We start from the raw sequence: 25,739 nt of genomic DNA, 5'->3' as shown, positions 1-25,739 counted from the left end.
ATACTGGTTTTGTGGAGATGATTTTTGAAAGGATCTGTTTTCGTCGGTTTCCAGCAGACCACGTACTACCACTGCCACCAACTTCTGCCGCTTCACCTTTCTCGTCTCTTTTTCCGGCGTCACCACCACCATCACCCAATTTTTATCTTGGTTACAAGAACTTGCTTCTTTATTTCTTTTCCTAGCAAAGCCCCCACATAAACAATACCAATCTTTTATTTTCCTTTGTTTGCTACTTGCGACTGAACCCAGAAAAAAGCAACCACATGTTATTATTATATATTATAGATTTTGATTTGATTTGTTTTTGTTTTAGATTTTCATTATTTTGTAGCTTACATAGAAAGTGGATTGTTTTATTTTTAGGAATAGAGACTGTGATTAACTTTGTTTTTGTTTTGATTCAGATTTTTATAGATGTTTATGTAAGAAGACTAGGTTTTGTGGTTGGATCTGGAAAAAAAAGTTGAGTTTAATCTAAAAAAGAAGATGAAGAAGAAAGGGGAAGTGTTTTTGGTGAAGAAGACCAAAATGTCCTCATGTGCATTTCACATGAGGGATTTAATGGATCCAAATTAACGGCTGTTAAAGTGTGGGGGTGGGGGGGGGGGGTGTTCTAATGAAGCAAAAACTAGTTAAAAAAAATGATAATACAGCAAACCACAGAATGTTAATGAAATTTTCTCTTTAATTCCCTAGTTCAACCTCCGTTTTCTTCATTCAGCCTCTGATCAAAATAACATAAACATAATTGGATCCCAATTGGCTCAACAAAATATGTCAAGGTAATATTACGGACAAACGGTAATTATAAGACTTGAACTTATAAATAAATATACTTCACATATCTAGAATGCCCATGTCACTGAAAATCATGCACTAACAACATGAAACACCTGGACTCTTATCATCTCTTGAACAACTCTCCCAATCAAACATTCTTTTCACTCCTCACTTTCACCAACTTATCAATTCTGTTTCCTTCTTTTCAAAAAATCAAGATGATTTTCACACCTCTCTCACTCAAGAAATCCAATCCCTAAAATCTCAATCTTCTTCTGCCACTGCTGTTGCTGATAAGAAACGATTGGATGAGTCAATTAGCAGCCAAAAGAAACTTGAAAAAGAGGTTGGCGACCTCAAAGGAATGATTACAGAAATGTAGGGCCTCCTCAAGCAAGGCAAAGTGGAAGTGGCTAGTTCATCAGCTACTTCCAAGGGGGAGAAAATCACTAATGAGAAGGTTGCAACAACTCTGAATGAAAAATGTTACAAGTGTTGACGCTCCCCAAGCTCCCAAAGAACAAAGTGATAATGTTGAGAAGGTTATTGAACCGGCAACAAGTGTTGAGGGGGAGCAAACAATAAATGAACAAGCTGATAGGGTCACTGAACCGACAGCTAAAGTTGAGGGGAAACAAGCTGAAAAGGCTATTGAACTGGCAGCTGAAGCTGAAAAAATTGTTGATTCTGGTAAGGCCGCTGAAGATGTGCCAGCGAGGCCAATCAATATTTCTATTTATAAGCCATCCGATGAGTTCCATGCTGTTCTGTGAAAAAGTATGCTGAAAAAGATAAGGGCAAAGTAGCAGTGGTCACTCAAAGCAAGCCACCCAAGGTTCCCATCTCAGCGAAGGAACAGCAAGACAAGCTCATGTCTGGAGCTTTTCCCAAGCCTTCATCATTTTCCAAGGCAACTGCTGAACTCACCCCAACAGAGATTGTTCTTCAAGAAGAGCTTAAGCAAAAGAAAATACAAGAAGAACTTTCTCAAAAATATATAAGTGAGCAGGTTGTAAATGAAGAGCTTAAGGAGGCTGATGATGAAACCAGAAGACTGGCTCAGTAGGCTGGTGGCTTGGAAGCATTGAAAAAGAAAGAAGAAGAGTTCTTTGCTGAAAGAACTAAGAGCCTTGAAGAAGCACGCCAAACTTATCTTGACTCAAGAGAAGTGAGGCAAAGGAAAGAGGAGATCTTGTGGGTCAAGCCTTCTCTCAATCAACAAGGCATGAATCTTCAAGTGCAAAGAAAGTGTGTTCCCAAGATGTTTACACTTAAAAATGTCAAATCAGATACACTTGGGCCCACTGAATGGATCGAAATCTACAAGCTCATCAAGGACAACAAAACTCCAGTTTTTGATCCATTGCTTAAAATGGCTGGTGACCAAATTAAGCTGACACGCAAAATGGAAAGAAAGTACAAGGTTGAGGATTCTCTGCTCAGTAAGGAAAGGCATCCATATCCTTCTCAGCAACCAAGAAGTGGTGTCAAGAGGACAGCTTCTGGTCAGGTTGCTTCTCACCTCCCCTCGATACTCAGAGCTGTGCCTAAATTTGACATTGGGGAGGAACCTTCACTGAACCTTCGCATGCCTTCAAGAGTTCTCTTCATGGAAGGATTGTATGATGAGAAGCTGGGATGTTTCTGCTTTTGCAATGTCCATGGTCATGAGCTCTTCTTCAGGACCAACGAAATTGGAATTGCACCATTTGGCTTCCTTGCAAAAATAAGGAAGTATTGTATTAAGACATCTAATAACCATGAGTTCATAAAGCTGATCGATCAGGAGTTGCTGAAGCCAGAAAGACAAAAGGATAAAGCTTTCATAGAGGCTAAGCAAGAATCTCAGTGGGAATAGATTGTCTTGTAATATATTGTAAATTGTTGTATTGTAAATGTTTGTCATATACAAAATCAACATTAATTTCTTATTATTACTTGTAAGTGCAAGTAACTTCTACTCAGCTAAGTCTCCTCAGCGAATAGGGGGAGATTGTTGAGTCATGGATTCGCTGAGAGACTCAACGAGTCTCTTTGTCAGCGAGTCCTCAGCAAGCGACTTCGTCAGCGATCTCTCAGCGATCACTTATTATCTTCAAGTTAAAGAATAAGTTCAATGACTCACTGTCTAGTTTTTGTAAGTCAAAAATAAGCGGGAAAATGAAGATAAGAAGGCTGGTCCCAAGGACACGTGTTGATCAAGAAAGATGAAGACATGTGATCATGTACCAAAAATGGTACCTTGGTGTTTCTCTTTCATACCCGATTTGGAAACAAACAAGATGGTGGAAGAGAGCCCTGCAGATCTAAGAGATCCACCAATAGATGGTTGACAACATTGATGTGTCAACATCTATTGGGTTGTCATGTGATTCTTTCCTTTGTCTATATAAAGAATCACTTGACCTAGCCTCAGTTGTTGGTTTGTTCACAGAAAACACTTAGTGTGTAGTTTTTCTCTTTGCATAATTGTTAAGTTTTTGGTGTGTCGAAAAACTTAACAATATTTTCTTTTTTCTTTTATTGTAAAATCATTCATGTATTCACCGTTTAATCAATAATACATATGATTAAACTGTTTCTTTACTTTATCTTATATTGTTAAGTAATTTACATTAATACTTGATTAAAAGTAATCTGTGCAAACTCGGGATCTACACAGACCAAGCCGTGCAACTGCCAGCGAGCACAAATGATCAAGCACAGAAGTAACTTTAACCGGATCATGGAAAAATGCAAAAGATCTAGGTACAGTAGTGTAGAGGATAGTCTGTTATAAGTTAGTGTCGATGCAACACTAAATCAAAATGAATATTATACATGATGCTTTATATATTTTATAATATTGGGAACCATTGAAGGCTACGTTAAGTTTCTTTTTTCTTTTTCTCTTTTTTTTTTTATTTCTTTTATATTCTGGTTACTTGTTTCCCTTTCAAGTTTCTCCAAGCTAGTGTTCATATGAACTTAGTTGAGTATATAAAAGTTTTTACCGTATAACCTTGTTATCGTGATACCCATGGTTTTTTTTTTTGGTGCTTCTATAGACATATATACCAAATGTAGATACATGTCTGATTCGGTGCACATACATGATCGTCTTGAAAATCCACTTCACATGGCAAAAAGGAGATGGTGAAGTTATGGCGAAATTTGAAGGTAAGGTAACGTACGTGGAATTTACATGTGACGGATTCTAAAAAATAGAAATCAACAACAATAATGGTTTTCAAGCTAACGGTACTTAATGATGAAACAATCGTGTTCTAGTAAAAGGACCATTTCTGAGCTTCTACCCCTGCAGGTTTTCCTTTCAGTGAGGTACGGACAAGAAATATGGTCGCATGCTGCCATGTTTTTACTGAAGGGAAGCTCCTAGCTAGTGCGGGCTTTGACACTAAGGTAAGATCCAGGAGTGGCATTTTCAGCCTTTCTATGTAAATGTGTTGATTCTAGCTTTCTTTTAATGCTAATGGGTCAAACTGATGAGTTTAAAAACTTTACTTATAAAGGAAAACAGCCAAATTTGAGTGAGCTCTATAACTCTTTCTGCTGCTATCTTTTCGAAAGTCACCTAAAGCGTACTTAGTGCATAAAACCTCCCATGTCATTTTATTTAGGAAGTTAGTTTATTTTCAAATAAGTTTAATCACTGTTCTTGTAGCCAGTGCAGCAATAGCCGTACTTGTCAGTTACGTTGTCATTACCTAATGAGCTCATTTACAATCTCTAAACGTGAGCACATTCAGCGAGGAATCTGTGTTAGTGTGGTCATTAGCTTTGGGGGAATGCATTCATGAGCGTGGAAACCAGTTCTATCCTCGTGTTATCCATCCAACTATACTATGGTTATTGGTGGGTTGGTGGCGCTCGTGTAAGTAAACTTTGATTTTGTAAATTTCAAGCTTTCAAGCTGATAAATTAATCAATCCTTTCTTAGACCTTGTTTAACAAATATGAAACTAATGCTTTCAAAGTTGTAACGGGTGGTTGTCACATCGAGGATACAGTAGAAACAAATATATTTTGTTTCAATAACATTGTAATTGTATTAAAAAAATCTCATATATTTCAACCAACGGATATTGTAAACTCCACCACCGAAAGCATATTACAATTTTAAATCTAATATTTCTATAGTGTTTGTCAATAATGTTGTATTTGCTTGATTTCTCTCACTAAAGAAGATCAAAATCTCAGTCGATAATACGGCAGATGCTCAACATATTCTAAGTTATAGTGTTTCTTTTACCGCGAGATAAATAAACATGTCCTTACTTGAAGAGTTAGAGAGCCTACGTATATCCTTTGTTGATATTAAAGAAGCCACTAAAAATTTCTCTACACTTATTGGGAAAGGCGGATATGGCTTGGTTTACAAAGGAGAACTCTTACTTTCTGGTAAACCTACCACAGTTGCTGTTAAGCGACTACAGGTTGGCGTTTCCGGTCAAGGGTTTAAAGAGTTCTTAACAGAGGTTCAGTTGCTCACTCGTTATAAACACCCAAACCTCATCTCCCTTATCGGCTTTTGCAACGAAGGTGAAGAAAAACTCTTGATATATGAGTACGCCGAACACGGGAGCCTAGACAAGTACTTAAGTACTCCAGAAAATAGGCGTACACTGACATGGGAGCGACGGCTGGATATATGCATCGGTGCAGCCCGGGGTTTGAATTATCTTCATAACGAGGCAGCTGTAAATGAAAGAGTTATCCACAGGGATATCAAAAGTGCAAATGTTTTGTTAGATCAAAATTGGAAAGCCATGATATCAGATCTTGGGCTTTCAAAATTAGGTCGTGCTAATGAGAAAGACACTTATCTAATTACTAACGCTTCCGGAACATATGGTTATTGTGATCCGGTTTATAGAAAGTCAGGGATCCTTACAAAAGAATCAGATGTCTATTCTTTTGGTGTCGTTTTGTTTGAAGTCTTATGCGGGAGGCTTTGTGTCGTGGATGTACACAATGAAAGCCGGTTTCTACCTGAATTAGCCCAAAGCTACTACAAAAAGGGTGAAATAAATGAGATTATGGATCCAGAATTGCGAAACCAGCTTGACTACTCATATTGGTCAGACAAGTTTTCAAAAATTGCATTCAAATGCATACACAATACTCGTAAGCAACGACCCTCAATGAGTTGGGTGTTGAAAAAACTTGAGGTATTTTTGAATTTGTTGCACATTCTAAAGGTTCCTTTGCGTGCTTATACACTACATTAACTGAAATGATATTATTAGTCTTTTTTGGCTGACTTCCCTGAATATATATATATATATATAAGGGTGGGTTATTTTAGGACCTCCTTTTATTTTAGGACCAATTAGGATATGTGTTTTTTGTAACTTAAACACCACCATCATCATCTACTACGACATACAAGACTTTTTTGTAAAAACACTAAGACTTTCCAGCTACGGGCCCACCGGAAAATCATGTGTAAGTTAACTTACACATGTGTAAGTTAGTGGTCCTAAAATAACTTGCACCTATATATATATTTGTTGGCGCAGGAACTTCAAAAAATATTGGATCCACAAATAAGTTCAAATATGTCAACTATTGACAAATACCTTTAAGTTTATATATGCTAAATCGACTCTTATTGGTACAGAAACTTGAAAAAACATTAGATTTACAAGTAAGTTCAAATTTATCAATTATAAAGAGAGTGTTTATATGCTAAATGGACTGCAATAACGTGTTTAGTGAACTCGAGGATACATTTATGTACATAAGTGAGTTTAAATTGATTTAAAGTTAAGAGATTCATTTGATCTCTCTTGGTCTCCCCCCTTTTATATTGTTCCCTCACCACCCCACCATCTCAATCACAAACTAGTATAGTCTAATAGATATGATTTATGTTTGATTGAATTAGCTTGAAACTTGATCTTTGATATGAATGATATGCTTATATAGATATATATATTTTTTGATTACAGTATAGAAACATTTTGATTTATACAGAAGTGTGAAATGGTTACATCCATATAGTCATCTATATCAATACAGGACTTCGTGAAAAAATAAGTGAACAGGCCGTATGTGATTAAAAAAAAAAAAGGGTACTGTAATGATAGGATTAAATCAAGGATGTAACAATTGGACATTAATAGGATGGTCTCTCACAGTACGCATATTGATTAATAATCTGCATTTAGCCCTCTACCTTTCTCTACTTATGGAATTATACCTTCATTTATACTTGTGATGATAATGACAGGGATTAAATCAGTTGCGGTCTGGTCTGATGCCGGAACACAAGTCTTTCATGCAAGACTCCCAACCGTTCCATCAGCTAACAATGCCCCTTAATAACCGCAACATAATTATGGACAAAGACAGCCTTTCTAGTATTTTGGGTGATATACCAAATGATGGATCCATGTCCCCTAATTTGGTCATTTTTTAATTTACATACGAAGTTGTTATCTTTTAGAGCAGTCATTAACACAAGTGATGCTAAGTAACTCTATTTATTTCTTATTTTAGTCATATATGGAGTTTTTAGAACAAATACATGAGCAACCACAACAACAAGAACAACAGCGGCAAGAGATGATTTTGGGTGCAAGTAGTGCCGGTGATGGGAGCATGTTAATCTCATTTAGAGGAAATGATCAGGTAGGGTCAACTTTACACTTATTCTAGTTAACTAGGTGTTCAATCTTAACACATATATATATATATATATATTCTAATCTCTTGTAAGATTTCAAAATTTCAGGCTGGAAGAAAAAGAAAGCAGTCCGTGTCATTGGTAAGTCGGTGTAATGTTTTAGTTTTTAGATTGATTAGTCTTGCAATGGGATGACAAATTGATTCGGACATTGTGCAGTTGGATGACATGGATCGTTTTGTGGAAGTTGGATCTCTTGATGATAATGTCCATTCTTTTTTATCTCATGATGATACGGATATGAGAGATACGGTCGATGTGAGCAAAGGTTTGTATTCCTTTTGCCCTGTTATGGGTGCTAATTTTGACTTTATATGATAGGTATGTCAGTTTCCTCTTAACGTTATGCTTCATCTGAAGTCAGGATTTACATTTTCGGAGGTCAATTCTATTGGTGCTAGTCAAAAAAAGGTTGTTTGTTGTCATTTCTCGGCAGATGGTAAATTGCTTGTTAGTGGTGGCCATGATATGAAGGTAAAAATCTTCTTCTACTTTTTAGAAAACTTGTAATCTAAAATTTCAGAATTGTATGTGCTATGATTTTAATGGTAATAATAATCCTTGTGGATTTGTGACGCAGGCTGTCCTGTGGTACTCGGATTCTTTAAAGCCAAAGATGACTCTTGAAGAGCATACGTCTATAATCACAGATGTGCGTTTCAGCTCAAGCATATTGCAACGTCTTGCCACATCGTCCTTTGATAAGTCAGTCAGTCTTTGGGATGTTGACAATGTTAGTTTGATCTAGACATCTAGTTATCCTTGAATTTTATGTTTTGCGTTTAAAGATAACATATTTAATTAAATTATGACTTTTGCCTGCAGCCTGGGTTTTCTCTCCGTACCTTTATGGGGCATTCTGCTGCAGTGATGTCATTGGATTTCCATCCATATAAAGATGACCTCATATGTTCATGTGACGGGGAGGGGGAGATACGATATTGGAGTGTAAATAATGGTAGTTGTGCTCATGTGTTCAAGGTATAAATACTAATGAAAGGAAAACATGAAATATTTTATTACAATCGATTATGATTTATTAAATAAAGTTTGTATTTATATTGGTTCATCAGGGAGCAACGACACAGTTGAGATTCCAGCCACGTCATGGAAGATTTCTCGCAGCAGCTGCAGAAAACATTGTATCAATACTAGATGTCGAAACTCAAGCTGTTCGATATACACTAACAGTTAGTTTCCACTTGTTCTTTTTTACTCGATTGTTCATTTATCTTAACCGATGGCGCATTGTATAATGTAACTGATAATATAGGGGCATGCAAAACCAATTCTTTTTATTTGCTGGGACCCGAGTGGTGAGTATTTGGCATCTGTTAGTGAAGACTCCGTTCAAGTGTGGTCTCTTATGTCAGGGGAGTGTGTACATGATCTTAGCTCTAATGGCCATAAGTTCCACTCGTGCGTTTTCCATCCTAATTATGCTTCGTTGTTGGTCATTGGATGTTATCAGGCAAGTTGTCACTCTTTTTCATAATGTAATATATCAAATTGATGCAAGTCTTGGGTTATATATGATTGAAGTTTGATTTGTGAATGCAGTCTTTGGAGCTATGGAACATGCCGGAGAACAAAACTATGACTTTATCGGCTCATGAAGGATTGATTGCGGGTATGGCAATGTCTACCAGCACAGGTTTGATAGCTTCGGCTAGCCACGATAAGATTGTTAAACTGTGGAAGTGAAAATATTGTAAACACAATATTAACATGTTGTATGATTACAATCTGCTTCTGGAATCCTATGTTTTCCTTCTTTTTTTCCGCTTCATTTGTGGACCGTTGAAATTTAGTACCAAAGGAGTTCATGTTGTCATACGAAGTCAATTTCTATGACATCAAAAATGCAGTATTTAAACATGAATACCTCTGCTACTGGATTCTAAACATGTTGAAAAAACACGTCTCGTGATTCTCTTTGTACACAATTACTCAACAAAGACATCAAAAATGCAGTATGTACCATATAGGTAATTGGGTTGATAGTTCTGCGTCAATTTGGGTCTACCAATGCACCAACTTGAATAAAGTAAAAGTCTTCAAAATTTGAATTGATAATGATAAATCAACCTAATTGATGTGTTTAAATATATGCCTAATAGTTTGATGACAACATGTGGAAAAATCAGAGGACAAGATTAGAAAAGAGAATTAGTGGAATTCACATGCCAATTCTTAAAGTTTTAGGTTAATTTTTAGGCATATGAGTTAAGTTGATTAATCATTTAACCAACTTACCCCTTAAAGTTCTTTATGATTGAAATATCAAATGACCATTATGTACAAATTGATAGTTTTAGATAACTGGTTTACCAAAATTGAAAGAAAGTTGTTTTTGTATTTTTACTATTTCAACATGAGTGCCACTAGCAAGCAATTAATTTCCATTCAAAGAGAAATAGCAACAAGTGAATAAACCCTGCTTGGACCGGCATGAACATGATCAAGTTTTATAATTGTAAACTCGAAAGGGCACGGTGTGAGACTAGTTTGAGCCTTTGAGGGGTGGTTTTTAGAATACGAGCATAATACCCGCACGTTGTGGCGGAATTTTGTTTTAAGAATAAGATAGATTTAGGGGTAGTTTAGTCCAACTGTAGAGATGAGTATAGAAAGATGTATTAAGGCCGGTGAGGGCCATTTTAGTCTTTTCAGGTTCTTAATGACTTAAAGCTAGTTTGCTTTATAAGGGAGTATAGATATGGGATACAAACTTAAGTTATCATAGGGGAAATGATGCGTACTACAGATTTGTGAAGAAAAAAGAATTAATTTTTTCCCTCTGAAATTTATTAAATTTGAAATGGGCAGTACCCAAACTTAGGTACTGCCGCATTACCTATCATAAAACCCAATGAAGGGTGCTCAAATTTATTGGTTAAAAGATCAAGGACCAATTTAAAGATGGGAAAATGTTATATGATGTTAACTTTAGGATGATATACTCACATCAATTTCACACATGTTAAATTGCCCTAGGGGTGTAAACGAGTCGAGCCGAGCTCGAATACTGTCAAGCTCGAGCTCGAATTCGTTTTAGAAGCTCGGGCTTGAGCTCGATCGAAACTTATTGTTTATGCTCGAACTCGGCGCGCGATGTGTTAAAAAAGCTCGAGATCAGCTTGTTTGTCAAAAAAAACTCTACAAGTTCGAGCTCGGGCTCGAGCTCGAGCTCGGTAAGTTACCTAAGCTCGATTATCAAAAGTTCGTGAAAAAAGCTTGTTAATCTATAATATACTAATTAATATGCATATATATATATTATATTATATATGAAAGCTCGTTTAGGCTCGCGAACTTATTCGAGTTATGTATTCGTAGTTAAGCTCGAATTCGACTCGAGCTCGTTTAGGCTCGGCTCGTAATGAGCTTTTTCCGAATCAAATTCGAATAATTCGCGAACAGGTTTGACTCATTTACACCCCTACTTGCTCCCAATGAATTTTATGGTTTTGTGAGGGAAAAACTATTTAACTAGATGATGTTAACATCTTATAAGTTATCCCCTTTAAGAATGGAAGCTTTGTTCTAGTTATAGCAAGTGGAAAGAAGGGTGCTGGGAGTATTCCATAATAGGCTATTAAATGCTAATGATCTTATCACCACACACACACATATCTCTTTACTTCTTCTTCTTTCTTTTTTTTTTCCATTATACAGTTTATGATCAATGATATAGTTTGCTGTAAACTTTAATTCTTTGTTATGATCTGGACTTCATATATTCTAGTTGGGTATTAATAATCTTGAGTCTGATCTATTCATGTTTGAATACTATCTCTGTTATTTGTGTTTTTGAAGAACTTTGATATTGTAGTCTTAAATTTCATAAGATCCTTTGGTTTCTAGTTATTTTTGGTGATCATTAATATAATCCCTGATTCCCTGGTTGTATATGGTTATCCTTGATTGTTCATCAGTATAAAGTTCTCGTTTGAATATTCAAATAAGTTCCTCACAACATTATATGTATATGAATTACAGAGGATATATAGTTGATTTCACAACATTTATATTACAGTAATAAAATAGCAGCTGCTTCCTTCCTTTCTCATTCTACATTTTACCACAAATTAAATAAAAATGTCATTACTTGAAGACTTGAAAAGCCTACTGATACCCTTTGGTGATATTAAAGAAGCCACTAAAAACTTCACTACAGAAATTGGGAAGGGTGGATATGGCCACGTTTACAAAGGAGAACTCTTACTTTCTGGTAAACTTACCACCGTTGCTGTCAAGCGATTACATGATTTACCGGTTGGCATTTCCGGTCAAGGGCTTAAGGAGTTCTTAACAGAGCTTCAGTTGCTCACTCGTTATAAACACCCAAACCTCATCTCCCTTATTGGTTTTTGCAACGAAGGTGAAGAAAATATTTTGATTTATGAGTACGCCAAACATGGAAGCCTAGACAAGTACTTAAGTACTGCAGAAAGTAGGCGTACGCTGACATGGAAGAGACGGTTGGATATATGTGTCGATGCAGCCCGCGGTTTGAACTTTCTTCATAATGAGGCAGCTGCAAATGAAAGAGTTATCCACAGGGATATCAAAAGTGCAAATGTTTTGTTAGATGAAAATTGGAAAGCAATGATATCAGATTTGGGACTTTCAAAATTAGGTCGTGCTAATGAGAATGTCACTTATCTCATTACCAACGCTTGTGGAACAGATGGTTATTGTGATCCAGTATATAGGAAGTCAGGGATCCTTACAAAAGAATCAGATGTCTATTCTTTTGGTGTCGTTTTGTTTGAAGTCTTATGCGGGAGGCTGAGTTTTATAGATGTACACAATGAAAGCCGGTTTCTACCTGAATTAGCCCAAAGCTGCTACAAAAAGGGTCAAATAAATGAGATTATGGATCCAGAATTGCAAAACCAGGTTGACTCGGATTCTTTAAAAAAGTTTTCACAGATTGCATTTAAATGCATACACAATACTCGTAAGCAACGACCCTCAATGCGTTGGGTGTTAAAAAAGCTCGAGGTATTTTTGAATTTGTTTTGAGTGCGTATACACTACATTAACCGAAATGATATTATTATAGTCGTTTTTGGCTGACTTCCCAGAATATGTATATTTGTTGGTGCAGGAACTTGAAAAAATATTGCATTCACAAGTAAGTTCTGATTTGTCAACTATGGGCACATACCTTTGGATTTATATATGCTAAATTGACTTTTATTGGTACAGAAACTTAAAAAAACATTGGGTTTACAAGTAAGTTCAAATTTGTCAATTATGAAGAGAGTGTTTATATGTTAAATTGACTGCAATAATGTGTTTGGTGAACTTGAGGATACATTTATTGAAGACTTAAGTGAGTTCAAATTGATTTATAGTTAGGAGATTCATTTGATCTCTCTCAGTCTCCCCCTTTTATTTTGTGCCCTCATCACCCCACCAACCCAATCACAAACTAGTATAGTCTAATATATATGATTTATGTTTGATTGAATTAGCTTGAATTGATTGAAACTTGAACTTTGATTGCAATATTGAAACATTTTGATTAATACAGAAGTTTAAAATGGTCATTTACTTTTATTCAGGCTTATCTAAATCCATATAGTCATCTATATCAATACAGGGCTTCATGAAAAAAAAAAAAAAGGTCAGGCCGTATGGGCTAAAAATAAAAAAAGGTACTGTAATGATAGGATCAGATCAAGGCAGTAACAATTCGACAATAAAAGGATGGACTCTCACAGTACGCATATTGATTAGTAATCTGCATTTAGCCCTCTACCTTTCTCTACTTATGGAATTATGCCTTCATTTATATTTGTGATGATAATAACATGTTAGAATATGAGCATATAAACATATAACAATTCATGAGTACGTAGCGAAAATAAACGTAACAAATATGTAATCAAATTAATTAACAAAGAATAGAATTGAGATGTGTACCTTATGCAAAGTTTCAATAAATAATAATTAATAATAATATTATTATGATTTAGGGTTTAAAGTAAAACCTTTCTATGATCGCACACTAGACACCCCTTATACCGTATGCTAGTACCCTGATCACGAACTTCACAACCTTTTGTGTATCTCCCTTTAATTCAAAATCCCTTTGAACCAAAACCTATTGTTGTCGTAAACAATAGTGTACCACAATTAATGCTAAGCATTAAGCATTAATTTGTATAAGGGATTTATGAGAATTGTTGGATGTAACAAAACCGGATTCCCTTAAAGGGTTCGGTCGAATGATACAAAGGAGAAAAGAGAGGAATTTTAATTATGTGAATTGATATCTAAAACTCTTAGATTAAGCCCTCTATTTATAGGGTAAATACCTAAGGTTTTTGGATTAGTGACCAGCAATCAAAGGCCTCTTTTGAGCCTTAAAAAACCGGCCCCCCATATGGATTTAGAGCCCAACTCTAATTTCCATATTTCACATTTTAATCCTCCATTTAATTAATTAAATATAATTAACCCCTTAATATATTTAAATTAATCATTTTGTGATCAAATTAATTATTATATTACATTAATATAATAACTAATAGTATAGAGTTACCGTGTCATTTCGTGTGACCCCGTAGGCTTAAACTAACCCCGGACATGCGTTTATTATTTAACATGATCACACTCCAACAGCTCCCACTTGAGCATTTTATTTATAAAAGCAATAATATTGATTAGCGTCTAGCAACACACCAATGTTCCTGGAAATTTTTAAGAATAGTTTCTTAAATTGCCATTTTGAAATGATTTAGTTTTTAATATCCCTTTATTCAGATACCCTTGTTAATTATGAATATGGATCAATGTCATTTCATAAATTAACGATTATGTTTCTCATTTCTACAATTAATCAAGATTACCAAATTAGTCAAGACCACCTCTTAAGTTCATTTGTGTATGGCCATACAAACATCTTAATTAATTAATGAGGGGCCCAAATGGTATCATACTTCAGTTGCAAATTGAAGGAACAGATCCTATATTGACTACAAGTCTCTAGCCATGTCGTTTCTTAACATTTATGAAAATAGCCCTTTATTACTACCTTGTTCAGGACAATTAGGAACTATATCAAGAAATGCAATCCACACATGCATAACTCACTTGTATCTCAAGTCAAAGGATAAATAAACTAACCATTTCACGAATTTGATTTAATGACGCCGATCCATAGAATGATAATTCGTTATGTGGGGTAAGTCCAATATTCACCTTTTGAATATCATGTGAGTTTGGTACGATCCACCATCTTCAAAATATTCTCTTAAATATTTTCACCAATCTCTCACAATTGTCTTACTTTAATTATATTCCCATATAATTAATAGACAATGGACGTTTAGAATATTCAACTAATATTCATGGATCTAAACATGCAAATATAAGACACAATTATTATAAAATGAAATTACTTATACCGCGTATAAAAATTCATCTATTAAAATAATAATTGTTTAACATCCCATTATCCAAATACCAACAACAGATTTACATGATATAACTAGCAATAACCTATGCCCACGTCATACTTATTGACCTTTCCTTTTGACAATACCTTTGTAAAAGGATCCGCTGAGTTATAATCTGTGTGAACTTTGAGTAATTTGATTTCACGCAATTCGCTTTGCTCACGAACGTAGTGATATCTTCTCAGGTAATGTCTGGCACCTTTCCGAACCCCAGGTTCATTGGCAATTATAATTGCTCCCGAATTATCACAGTACAAATCCATAGGTGTGTTATTTGAGGATTATCATGTTAAAATCCAAAAATAAACTTTCTAATCCAGACAACCTTCATGTCGTCTTCTCTGAGACGACAATATACTCATAATCTGTTACATACATAGCAACTGTAGTTTGCTTTTAGCTCAAAGCATTCCATCGTGTCTTCATTTAAAATAGAGACGTAGCCCGACTGTTATTCTCGAAACATCTTCATCAATCATGAAATCCAACATCACAAATTCTATTACCCTTTGAATTTTGATCGGGATTTCAACCATAACACCAAGAATAATTCTTTAGTAGCCCGCATTTACCTAAGAATATTTTTCACAGCAGTTCACTGATCCATTCTGGGATTTTGCTGATATCGGCTAACAATATTTTGAGCGAACACAACATCAGGACTAGTGCATCTTACCGCATACATGATAGATCCCACAACCGAAGCATAAAGAATTCTTTTCATACGCTCCACCTCTTAGGTATTGAAGCACCGTTCTTGCTAGAAAAATTAAGTCCTTCTTGCATAGGCAAATTCCTGCGCTTAGAATTTTCCATCTTGAATCTCTTCAAGATCTTATCTATATACGCACTTTGACCTAATCCAATCAACCGTTTACTTCTATCTCTATAGATTTTGATTCAAAGTATGAATGCTGCTTCACCCAAGTCTTTCATAGCGAAACACTTTCCAAGATAAGATTTAACGTCTTTCAACATTACAATGTGATTTCCTATTATCAATATGTCATCGACATACAAGACAAGGAAAGTAACATTACTCCCACTAGCTTTGCGATATACACATGGCTCATCAGGATTCTGAACAAAATCAAACTTTTTGATTTCTTCATCAAACCTTTTATTCCAACTCCTTGATGCTTGCTTTAGTCCATAAATGGACCTTTGAAGTTTGCATACTTTGTTAGGATATTTGGGATCGACAAAACCTTCTGATTGTACCATATAGACTTCCTCGTCTAGAAAACCATTCAAGAAGTCTTTAAATGCCTTTCTTGACAAAATTAAACAAGATGACTATGTCAAAGATAATTAGAGTCCAAGTTAAACTTGACTCTTTGCTATTGAATTATTATTTGTATAACAACGCATATAATTCAATTTTGAAGATACTTGAAGCACTTGCCGAACCAGCTTGCTCCTTCTTCACATTCAACTCAGCTAGATACTTTAGCCGTATGCTCCTTTTGCCAAAAGGGTCTTTTAAGGTTTTGAGACAAACACAACTTGTTTTCTCTGACCAAAAATCTTGCCCTTAGCTTACGGTTGTTTTGCTTTCCGAACCTTTCCCCCCTTGATCATAAGAACTCGGGATGTAGCGGATTTCCTTGGAAGCTCTTTCTCATACTCAATTAACATGACATGAAGTTTAGCTGTGGTTTTACTAATGCTATGCATATTACAATTGCGCACGAACTCCTAAAAAATCCGCTTTTTAGGTTCATGCCAATAGTAATATGCAGATGATAAGCATAGTTTAACCTTTCCAATTGCTCATGAGTACCTCTTCAACTAGAGTACTTGAGGACTAACCGATGTTCCATGCTCGTGTCGCAAGTCATGAAGTTGATCAACTAGGTCGAACAACTCCACCTCGGCTTGCTATTCGTACAAAACTTGAGCTCGTTAATCATATCACGAGGAAAATAATTTTCAATTGCTTTCGAAGGTCAGCATTCATGCTTCATAACATTAAACAAGCAACCTCATTGTGTCTATCATACCGAGCATTGTATGCAGCCAACTTTCAAGTTGAAGCATTCGCTCCCGGAACAACGGTGTCTGCTCATCAATGACTTGAACCCAGTCATTGAAGTTTGGCTCCAGAAAGTCTTTTCCTTTCTAGCATCGACCTGAAAGCCGATTGGCGTATGTTTTGAGAAGGATTTGTTGTTGCCATCTTCAAAACAAATAAAAGTTCAATTATCGGTATTTTTGATAATTAATCCTTAAGAAATGTAATTTTACCCTTGTTAAATTCGTCTAACAAATTACTTTCACTAAGGCTAGGATCCAACTTGACATACAATCATTTCATAAGTTGATCTGCTAGAAACGACGATATTCAAAAGGTAATCGAGAATCGATAATTGCATTCATGCAACTTCTAGAATTATGGGACTTACAACAACACTGTAAAGGGGTATTAAGTGTTTTGTAAACATGTTTTGTCCCATCTTATGCCACGGGTTAAGGTCTCATCTCTTAACTCGTTTTAAGTCGCCCAATTAAGAACATGTAGATAGTCCACCGTTGTCTCACAACGAGTGGTAATCCACCTTGAAGAGATACAATTCACCTACGTCTCACGTAGAGCAAAAAGCACTAGCAAGTGTTCTTAGCAAAGTGGGTGGCATTAACTTAACTTTAAATGGGTAATGCATTTGATGTGAATCAAAAGTTTATGTTTGAAGACTCATGCATAATCTTCGAAACATAATATTTAATAAAATCATTTGTATAGTCTTAACAACACAAGAGAGCTCGGTAGCTCCATTTGAACGCACAAAGAAGCGCAAGAGCAAAGGTTTGCGATGGACGCAATTAAAAACCCGCCCTTTTAGAAGGCTAGCGTACTCCGACTTATACCTCTCTTAGAGTTTGTTCAAATGGGTGAGCCGGTGTATCTCAAGGTTGCAAGACTCCAATTTTATTAATGAAATCTCTATTTCGATAGTTCTTAGTCAAGTTTATTTTCAAAAACCAATTTTTGCATCACATTTATACAACTTATAAACAATACAAAAATTAATAAACTTACTAATCCGAACTACTTAATCATGTAACAAGTTAAGGTAAGCCACCTAAACATGGTCACTATGGTACATGCATATGTTTAAACCCGGCTCCCCCTTCCGAAAAAGAGGACCGCATGCATCAACTTACCTTGATTGCGTAAGCCTTTAAACAAAATAACTAACAATTTAGCACATAAACACATAGAACATGCTGACTGGAAATTTTCAGTAGCTTCACGACCAGTTTAAGCCTGTTTCTGGTCCGATTCAGCTTTTGACCAGAACTACAAAGTTGTATCTCTATGAGTCGACAATCTACAGTCCGAATTTGGGCTTCTAACTCATTACCGATTAATAGATATGAATTTTTTAGTAAATTGTCGCACATCAGGAAATTTACACGAAAAATTCACATTGTCACATAATTATCAAATAATCAACCCTAATTATTGGATCATCATGCTTTGCAAATATATCTCTATATATCCAGTAAAATCACAATAAATTTTGCATGAGTTTCTTGTGATTTTACCATTATTTAACAACTTTAAATAATCAAGATACACATAATTATGCAATTCATCACATAAATCATGTCAATTCACAATTCAAAACTTGCTTGAGGGTTTCAATCTCTATTGAATGAGGTTAAAACTTTAGTTAAACAAAAAACTAATTTTTATTTAATTAAGATCCGATTTAATTAATTAAAAAATAAAAAACAACCTTTTAATTATTTAACAATTAATTAAAATCAACCAACCCTTAAACCCTCTTCAAGTTTTGATCTTTGTAATTAATAGATCACATATGTGGCTCGTGATACCACTGTCAGAATATGAGCATATAAACATATAACAATTCACGAGTATGCAGGGGAAAGAAACGTAACAAATATGTAATCAAATTAATTAACAAAGAATAGAATTGAGATGTGTATCTTATGCAAAGTTCCAATAAATAATTAATAATAATATTATTATGATTTAGGGTTTAAAGTAAAACCCCTTTACGATCGCACACTAGACACCCCTTATACCGTATGCTAGTACCCCGATCACGAACTTCACAACCCTTTGTGTATCTCCCTTTAATTTGAAATCCCTTTGAACCAAAACCTATTGTTGCCGTAAACAATATTGTACCACAATTAATGCTAAGCATTAAGCATTAATTTGTATAAGGGATTTATGAGAATTGTTGGATGTAACAAAACCGAAGGGTTCGGTCGAATGATACAAAGAAGAAAAGAGAGGAATTTTAATTATGTGAATTGATATCTAAAACCTTTAGATTAAGCCCTCTATTTATAGGGTAAATACTCATGGTTTTTGGATTAGTGACCAAGCAATCAAAGGCCTCTTTTGAGCCTTCAAAAACCGGCCCCCCATATGGATTTAGAGCCCAACTCTAATTTTCATATTTCACATTTTTATCCTCCATTTAATTAATTAAATATAATTAACCTCTTAATATATTTAAATTAATCATTTCGTGATCAAATTAATTATTATATTACATTAATATAAGAGTAAATTACACTTTTTGTCCCTGAAGTTGGCATGTTTTTCACTTTTCATCCCTAAAGTTTAAAAATTACAATTTTGACCCTAAAGTTGGCCAATTTTTTCAATAACCGTCCCTCACCAAACATCGTTAAGTTTTGAGCCGTTAAGTAGGTCACGTGCAAAACACGTGAGGGACTGAAAGTGCAAAAAATTACAAGTTCAGGGACGAAAAATGAAAATTACTTTTCTGTTGTCGGAAAACTTCATCTTCTCCGGCTGAGTGGTCGGAAAATTCGCCGGAAAACTTGAAATGTCGATATCTCACTCCTTTGGGTTTTCTGTTACGCTACTCGTTAAACTCCTATGGCTTTGATTATCTTTGTAATAACTCCAAATGAAAGCCACAATAATGTTATGAGTCATGCTAAATTAGTAAAGAAAAACACAGCCACAATAGGTTTAGAGTAAAATGAGAGATTTTGTTCATGATTTCATACTAGTTAGTTGTTATTTTTGTCTATATTAATGATCTTTACTTAATTAAGACTCGTTAACACCTTCAATTGAGTGATATTTTTATGGCCATAATGTTTAAAGAGTGATGCAAGTTTACAAAGTATGAGTGGGTAGTTATAGAATTGCCATACATATTTGATAACAAACATTAATAGAGACACTACTGTTCCTCTCAAGGATAATGAATCAGAAGTTGTGTTTGGAAGATCTTTAAGATTTGGGTGTGACACATGTTTTTCAAGCCAAGTGAGGCGTTGTAAGACCTTTGAAAGTGATTCCAAATTCACAAAACCAGTGATTGATAGAGACCGTAGGCACGGTGGAAATTCTTTTCCATCTAATTGTAGATTAACTAGTGATGATAGATAATTTTTAAACCCCCACTTTGACATAGGCTTCTTCAGACCTCTTATTGCTAGGCCGCAACCCACAAACAAAAAAAGAGTAGCCCATACTTGTTCAGATTGCAAATAACAAGTTGTGTTAATGATATTAGACTTCGGAAGTGCTGACAACCAAATGACTGTAGAGTCTTGCATCTAGTGATCTTAAGAAAACTTACGCATATATGGGCAAAAAAAAAACAGAAACTTTATTTGAAATGCCAAGAATCCTGTAACAGTTCTGTTTCGGTTGTTCAACTATATGAATTTTATGCTGTGATGTGCATATGTAACTGTCACAAGTACCCTGATGCAATATAACAGCATTGTATTTGTATGTTGCTTTACTTTTAGTACCAACAAGTATTCTCTAACAAGTAACAACTAACAAGAAGCACATGCCAGTATGCCACTATCTGAGGAGCTAAATACGGAAACCCGGAATTCTTATCCAAGGTTGATGAGCAGAAGTCCAGAATATTACGCATTTAGTCGCCTTGAAGCAAATCTTAGAGCCAGAGCGATAGGTTAAAGAAGTTCTTGCCATTAACCATGTCCATTGAATAGAAACATGGAACTACAAGCTCATACAAAATCAGCATCTATGAAGAAAAAAAACTATGCTGATAAAGTGATAATGAATAAGAAAGCTTGCGATGAATATGTTTGAGAAAATCAGCAAGACCTACTTTTCATCACATGTATCATTATTTTAAAAAAGTTGCATGTCATTTATCTTTTTAATTGTTAGGATTCGTGCGGAAATGAATTTTGAGAAGTTTGGTGGTGGTTTCGTGGTCTAATTCGAAGAAACGAGTGAGATATCGACATTCCAAGTTTTCCGGCGAATTTTCCGGCCACTCAGCCGGAGAAGATGAAGTTTTCCGACAACAGAAAAGTAATTTTCATTTTTCGTCCCTGAACTTGTAATTTTTTGCAGTTTCAGTCCCTCACGTGTTTTGCACGTGACCTACTTAACGGCTGAAACTTAACGACGTTTGGTGAGGGACGGTTATTGAAAAAATTGGCCAACTTTAGGGTCAAAATTGTAATTTTTAAACTTTAGGGATGAAAAATGAAAAACGTGCCAACTTCAGGGACGAAAAGTGTAATTTACTCTTAATATAATAACTAATAGTATAGAGTTACCGTATCATTTCATGTGACCCCGTAAGCTTAAATTATTTCCGGACATGCGTTTATTATTTAACATGATCACACTCCAACCTAACAGGGATTAAATCAGTTGCGGCCTGGTCTGATGCAACATTACAAGTCTTTCATGCAAGACTCCCAACCATTCCATCAGCCAAAAATGCCCCTTACTAACCGCAGCATGAGTTTGGATATACCAAATGATGGATCCAAATCCCCAACTTCGGTCATTTTTTAATTTTCATACGAAGTTGTTATCTTATAGAGCAGTCATTAACACAGGTGATGCTAAGTAACTCTATTTATTTCCTATTTTAGTTATATTTACAACAACAGAAGCAGCGGCAGCAAGAGAAAATTTGGGGTGCAAGTAGTGCCGGTGATGGGAGCATGTCAATCTCATTTAGAGGAAACGATCAGGTTGGGTCAACTTTACACTTCTTCTTAGTTAACTAGGTTTTCAAATCTTAACATGTATAGATTCTAATGTCTTGTACGGTTTCACAATTCCAGGCTGGAAGAAAAAGAAAGCAGCCCGTGTCATTAGTAAGTCCTGTGTGATGTTTAATTTAGTTTTTAGATTGATTAGTCTTGCAACGAAATGACAAATTAACTAAGAGATTGTGCAGTTGGATGACATTGTGGAAGATGGATCTTTTGATGATAATGTCCATGCTTTATTATCTCACGATGATACGGATATGAGAGATACGGTCGATGTGAGCAAAGGTTTGTATACCGTTTGCCGTATCATGGGGTGCTAATTTTTACTTTATATGATAGGTATGTCAGTTTCTCTTTTTAAGTTATGCTTCATGTAGTATCAGATTTTACATTTACGGAGGTCAATTCAGTTCGTGCTAGTCAAAGCAAGGTTGTTTGTTGCCATTTCTCGTCAGACGGTAAATTGCTTGTTAGTGGTGGCCATGATAAAAAGGTAAAAATCTTCTACTTTTTAGAAGACTTGTAATCTAAAATTTCAGAATTGTGTGTGCTATGATCTTGATGATATTGATAAATCTTGTGGATCTGTAACGCAGGCTGTCCTGTGGTACGCAGATTCTTTAAAGCCAAAGACGACTCTTGAAGAGCATACGTCATTAATCACAGATGTGCGTTTCAGCTCAAGCGTATTGCCACGCCTTGCCACATCGTCCTTTGATAAGTCAGTCCGTCTTTGGGATGTTGACAATGTTAGTTTGAACTAGTTACCTTGAATATATGTTTTGCGTTTAAAGATAGCATATTTATTTAAATTATGACTTTTACCTGCAGCCTGGGTATTCTCTCCGTATCTTTATGGGGCATTCTGCTTCGGTGATATCACTGGATTTCCATCCAAATAAAGATGACCTCATATGTTCATGTGACGGGGAGGGGGAGATACGATATTGGAGTGTAGATAAAGGTAGTTGTGCTCATGTGTTCAAGGTATGAATACTGATTAAAGGAAAACATGAAATATTCTATTACAACCGATTATGATTTATTAAATAAATTAAGTTTGTATGTTATATTGGTTCATCAGGGAGCAACGACACAGGTGAGATTCCAGCCACGTCATGGAAGATTTCTCGCAGCAGCTGCAGAAAACATTGTATCTATACTAGATGTTGAAACTCAAGCTATTCTATATACACTACCAGTTAGTTTCTACTTGTTTTTTCTTTACTCAGATTGTTCATCTATCTTATCCGAGGGTGCATTGTGTAATGTAACTGATAATACAGGGGCATACAAAACCAAATATAATTAATCCCTTAATATATTTAAATTAATCTTACATTAATATAATAACTAATAGTATAGAGTTACCGTGTCATTTCGTGTGACCCCGTAAGCTTAAATTATTTCCGGACATGCGTTTATTATTTAACATGATCACACTCCAACCTAACAGGGATTAAATCAGTTGCGGCCTGGTCTGATGCAACAGCACAAGTCTTTCATGCAAGACTCCCAACCATTCCATCGGCTAAAAAGGCCCCTTACTAACCGCAGCATGAGTTTGGATATACCAAATGATGGATCCAAATCCCCAATTTCGGTCATTTTTTAATTTTCATACGAAGTTGTTATCTTATAGAGCAGTCATTAACACAGGTGATGCTAAGTAACTCTATTTATTTCCTATTTTAGTTATATTTACAACTACAACAACAACTACAACAACAGAAGCAGCGGCAGCAAGAGAAAATTTGGGGTGCAAGTAGTGCCGGTGATGGGAGCATGTCAACCTCATTTAGAGGAAACGATCAGGTTGGGTCAACTTATTCTAGTCAACTAGGTTTTCAAATCTTAACATGTATATTCTAATGTCTTCTAAGATTTCAAAATTCCAGGCTGGAAGAAAAAGAAAGCAGCCCGTGTCGTTAGTAAGTTGGTGCAATGTTTTAGTTTTTAGATTGATTAGTCTTGCAGTGGGATGACAAATTGATTCGGACATTGTGCAGTTGGATGACATAGATCATTTTTTGGAAAATGTCCATCCTTTTTTATCTCATGATGATACGGATATGAGAGATACGGTCGATGAGAGCGAAGGTTTGTATACCTTTTGCTCTAATATGGGGTGCTAATTTTGACTTTATATGATAGGTATGTCAGTTTCTATTTTGATGTTATGCTTCGTTTGATTTCAGGATTTACATTTACGGAGGTCAATTCTGTTCGTGCTAGTGCAAGCAAGGTTGTTTGTTGCCATTTTTCGGCAGATGGTAAATTGCTTGCTAGTGGCGGCCATGATAAGAAGGTGATTAATTCTTCTATTTTTGGAAGACTTGTTATCTGAAATTTTAAAAACTGTGTGTGCTATGATCTTAACGGTATTAATTCTGTTCGTGGGTTTGTAATGCAGGCAGTCGTGTGGTACACAGATTCTTTAAAGCCAAAGACAATTCTCGAAGATCATACATCAATGATCTCAGATGTGCGTTTCAGTTTATCTTCACGCCTTGCCACATCGTCCTTTGATAAGTCAGTCCGTCTTTGGGATGTTGACAATGTTAGTTGATCTACTTGTCTTTGACTTTATGTTTGGCGTTTAAAGATAGCTTTTTTATTTTAGTTAATTATGACTTTTACCCGCAGCCTGGCTATTCTCTCCGTACCTTTATGGGGCATTCTGCTCCAGTGATATCACTGGATTTCCACCCAAATAAAGATGACCTCATATGTTCATGTGATGGGGAGGGGGAGATACGATATTGGAGCGTAAATAGCGGTAGTTGTGATCGTGTGTTTAAGGTATGAATACTGATGAAAGGAAACCATGCTATAATTCTACTAAAGTTGATTACTACTATTATTTTGGTTCGTCAGGGAGCAACGGCACAGGTGAGATTCCAACCACAGCATGGAAGATTTCTCGCAGCAGCTGCAGAGAACATTGTATCTATACTAGATGTTGAAACTCAAGCTATTCTATATACACTACCAGTTAGTTTCTACTTGTTTTTTCTTTACTCAGATTGTTCATCTATCTTATCCGAGGGTGCATTATGTAACGTAACTGATAATACAGGGTTATACAAAACCAATCAATTCTGTGTGCTGGGACCCGAGTGGTGAGTATTTGGCATCAGTTAGTGATGACTCTGTTCGGGTGTGGTCTCTTACGGCAGGAAATGAAGGAGAGTGTGTGCATGATCTTAGCTGTAGTGGCAATGAGTTCCACTCGTGCGTTTTCCATCCTAGTTATGCTTCGCTGTTGGTCATTGGATGTTATCAGGCAAGTTGTCATTCTTTTTCATAATGTAATATGTCAAATTAATGCAAGTCTTGGGTTATATATGCTTGAAGTTTGATTTGTAAAAACAGTCTTTGGAGCTATGGAACATGCCCGAGAACAAAACCATGACTTTATCGGCTCATGAAGGGTTGATCGCGGGTTTGGCAATGTCTACCAGGACAGGAATGTTAGCCTCGGCTAGCCACAATAAGATTGTTAAAGTGTGGAAGTGAATATATTGTAAAACAGTAAAAGACAATACAAACATGTTGTATGATCACACCCTGTTTCTGTAATCCTATGTTTTCCTTCTTTTTTTCCCCTTAGATTCACCAACTTAAATAAAGTAAAGTCTTCAAAATTAGAAGTTAAACATGCCTCACTTGGAGAAAGTGTGTCGTTAGTATCCAGGTAATTAGTTAACCCAACTTACCCCTTGAAGTTCTTTATGTTGAAATTTAAAATGACCATTATGTACAAA

At 35.7% G+C, this 25,739-nt stretch overlaps 1 protein-coding gene and 1 pseudogene across 2 annotated transcripts; both read left to right on the top strand.

Annotated features, from left to right (window-relative positions):
• Window positions 1–5,051: 5,051 nt before the first annotated feature.
• On the top strand, window positions 5,052–9,178 carry LOC122583089 (annotated as a pseudogene).
• A 2,200-nt stretch (window positions 9,179–11,378) lies between these two features.
• LOC122581101 lies at window positions 11,379–25,583 on the top strand. 2 transcript variants are annotated; one of them, XM_043753251.1, is made up of 19 exons: window positions 11,379–12,484; window positions 12,591–12,617; window positions 21,847–21,948; window positions 22,042–22,074; window positions 22,158–22,257; window positions 22,356–22,465; window positions 22,569–22,721; window positions 22,804–22,959; window positions 23,057–23,173; window positions 23,429–23,575; window positions 23,668–23,787; window positions 23,871–23,903; window positions 23,982–24,072; window positions 24,171–24,280; window positions 24,386–24,532; window positions 24,619–24,774; window positions 24,850–24,966; window positions 25,052–25,258; window positions 25,348–25,583. In XM_043753251.1, exons 1-19 carry the CDS (start codon window positions 11,576–11,578, stop codon window positions 25,489–25,491), a joined length of 2,979 nt encoding a protein of 992 aa, XP_043609186.1. In that variant the 5' UTR covers window positions 11,379–11,575; the 3' UTR covers window positions 25,492–25,583. The 2 variants fall into 2 exon arrangements, with proteins under 2 accessions (XP_043609186.1, XP_043609185.1); XM_043753250.1 differs by having other exon boundaries at window positions 22,350–22,465.
• The last annotated feature ends 156 nt before the right edge of the window (window positions 25,584–25,739 follow it).

The sequence above is a fragment of the Erigeron canadensis genome, chromosome 9 (assembly GCF_010389155.1).
Source record: "Erigeron canadensis isolate Cc75 chromosome 9, C_canadensis_v1, whole genome shotgun sequence".
NCBI classification, from domain to species: domain Eukaryota; kingdom Viridiplantae; phylum Streptophyta; class Magnoliopsida; order Asterales; family Asteraceae; genus Erigeron; species Erigeron canadensis.
The sequence above is the reverse complement of the archived record's forward strand: the minus strand, read 5'-3'. Positions and strand labels throughout refer to the sequence as shown.

Coding starts and splice junctions, on each gene's coding strand:
- LOC122581101 (XM_043753250.1), top strand. CDS start 11,576: ATGTCATTACTTGAAGACTTGAAAAGCCTACTGATACCCTTTGGTGAT. Junction 22,960..23,056: donor GTTGTGCTCATGTGTTCAAG/GTATGAATACTG, acceptor TTGGTTCATCAG/GGAGCAACGACACAGGTGAG. Junction 23,904..23,981: donor GAAAGCAGCCCGTGTCGTTA/GTAAGTTGGTGC, acceptor GACATTGTGCAG/TTGGATGACATAGATCATTT.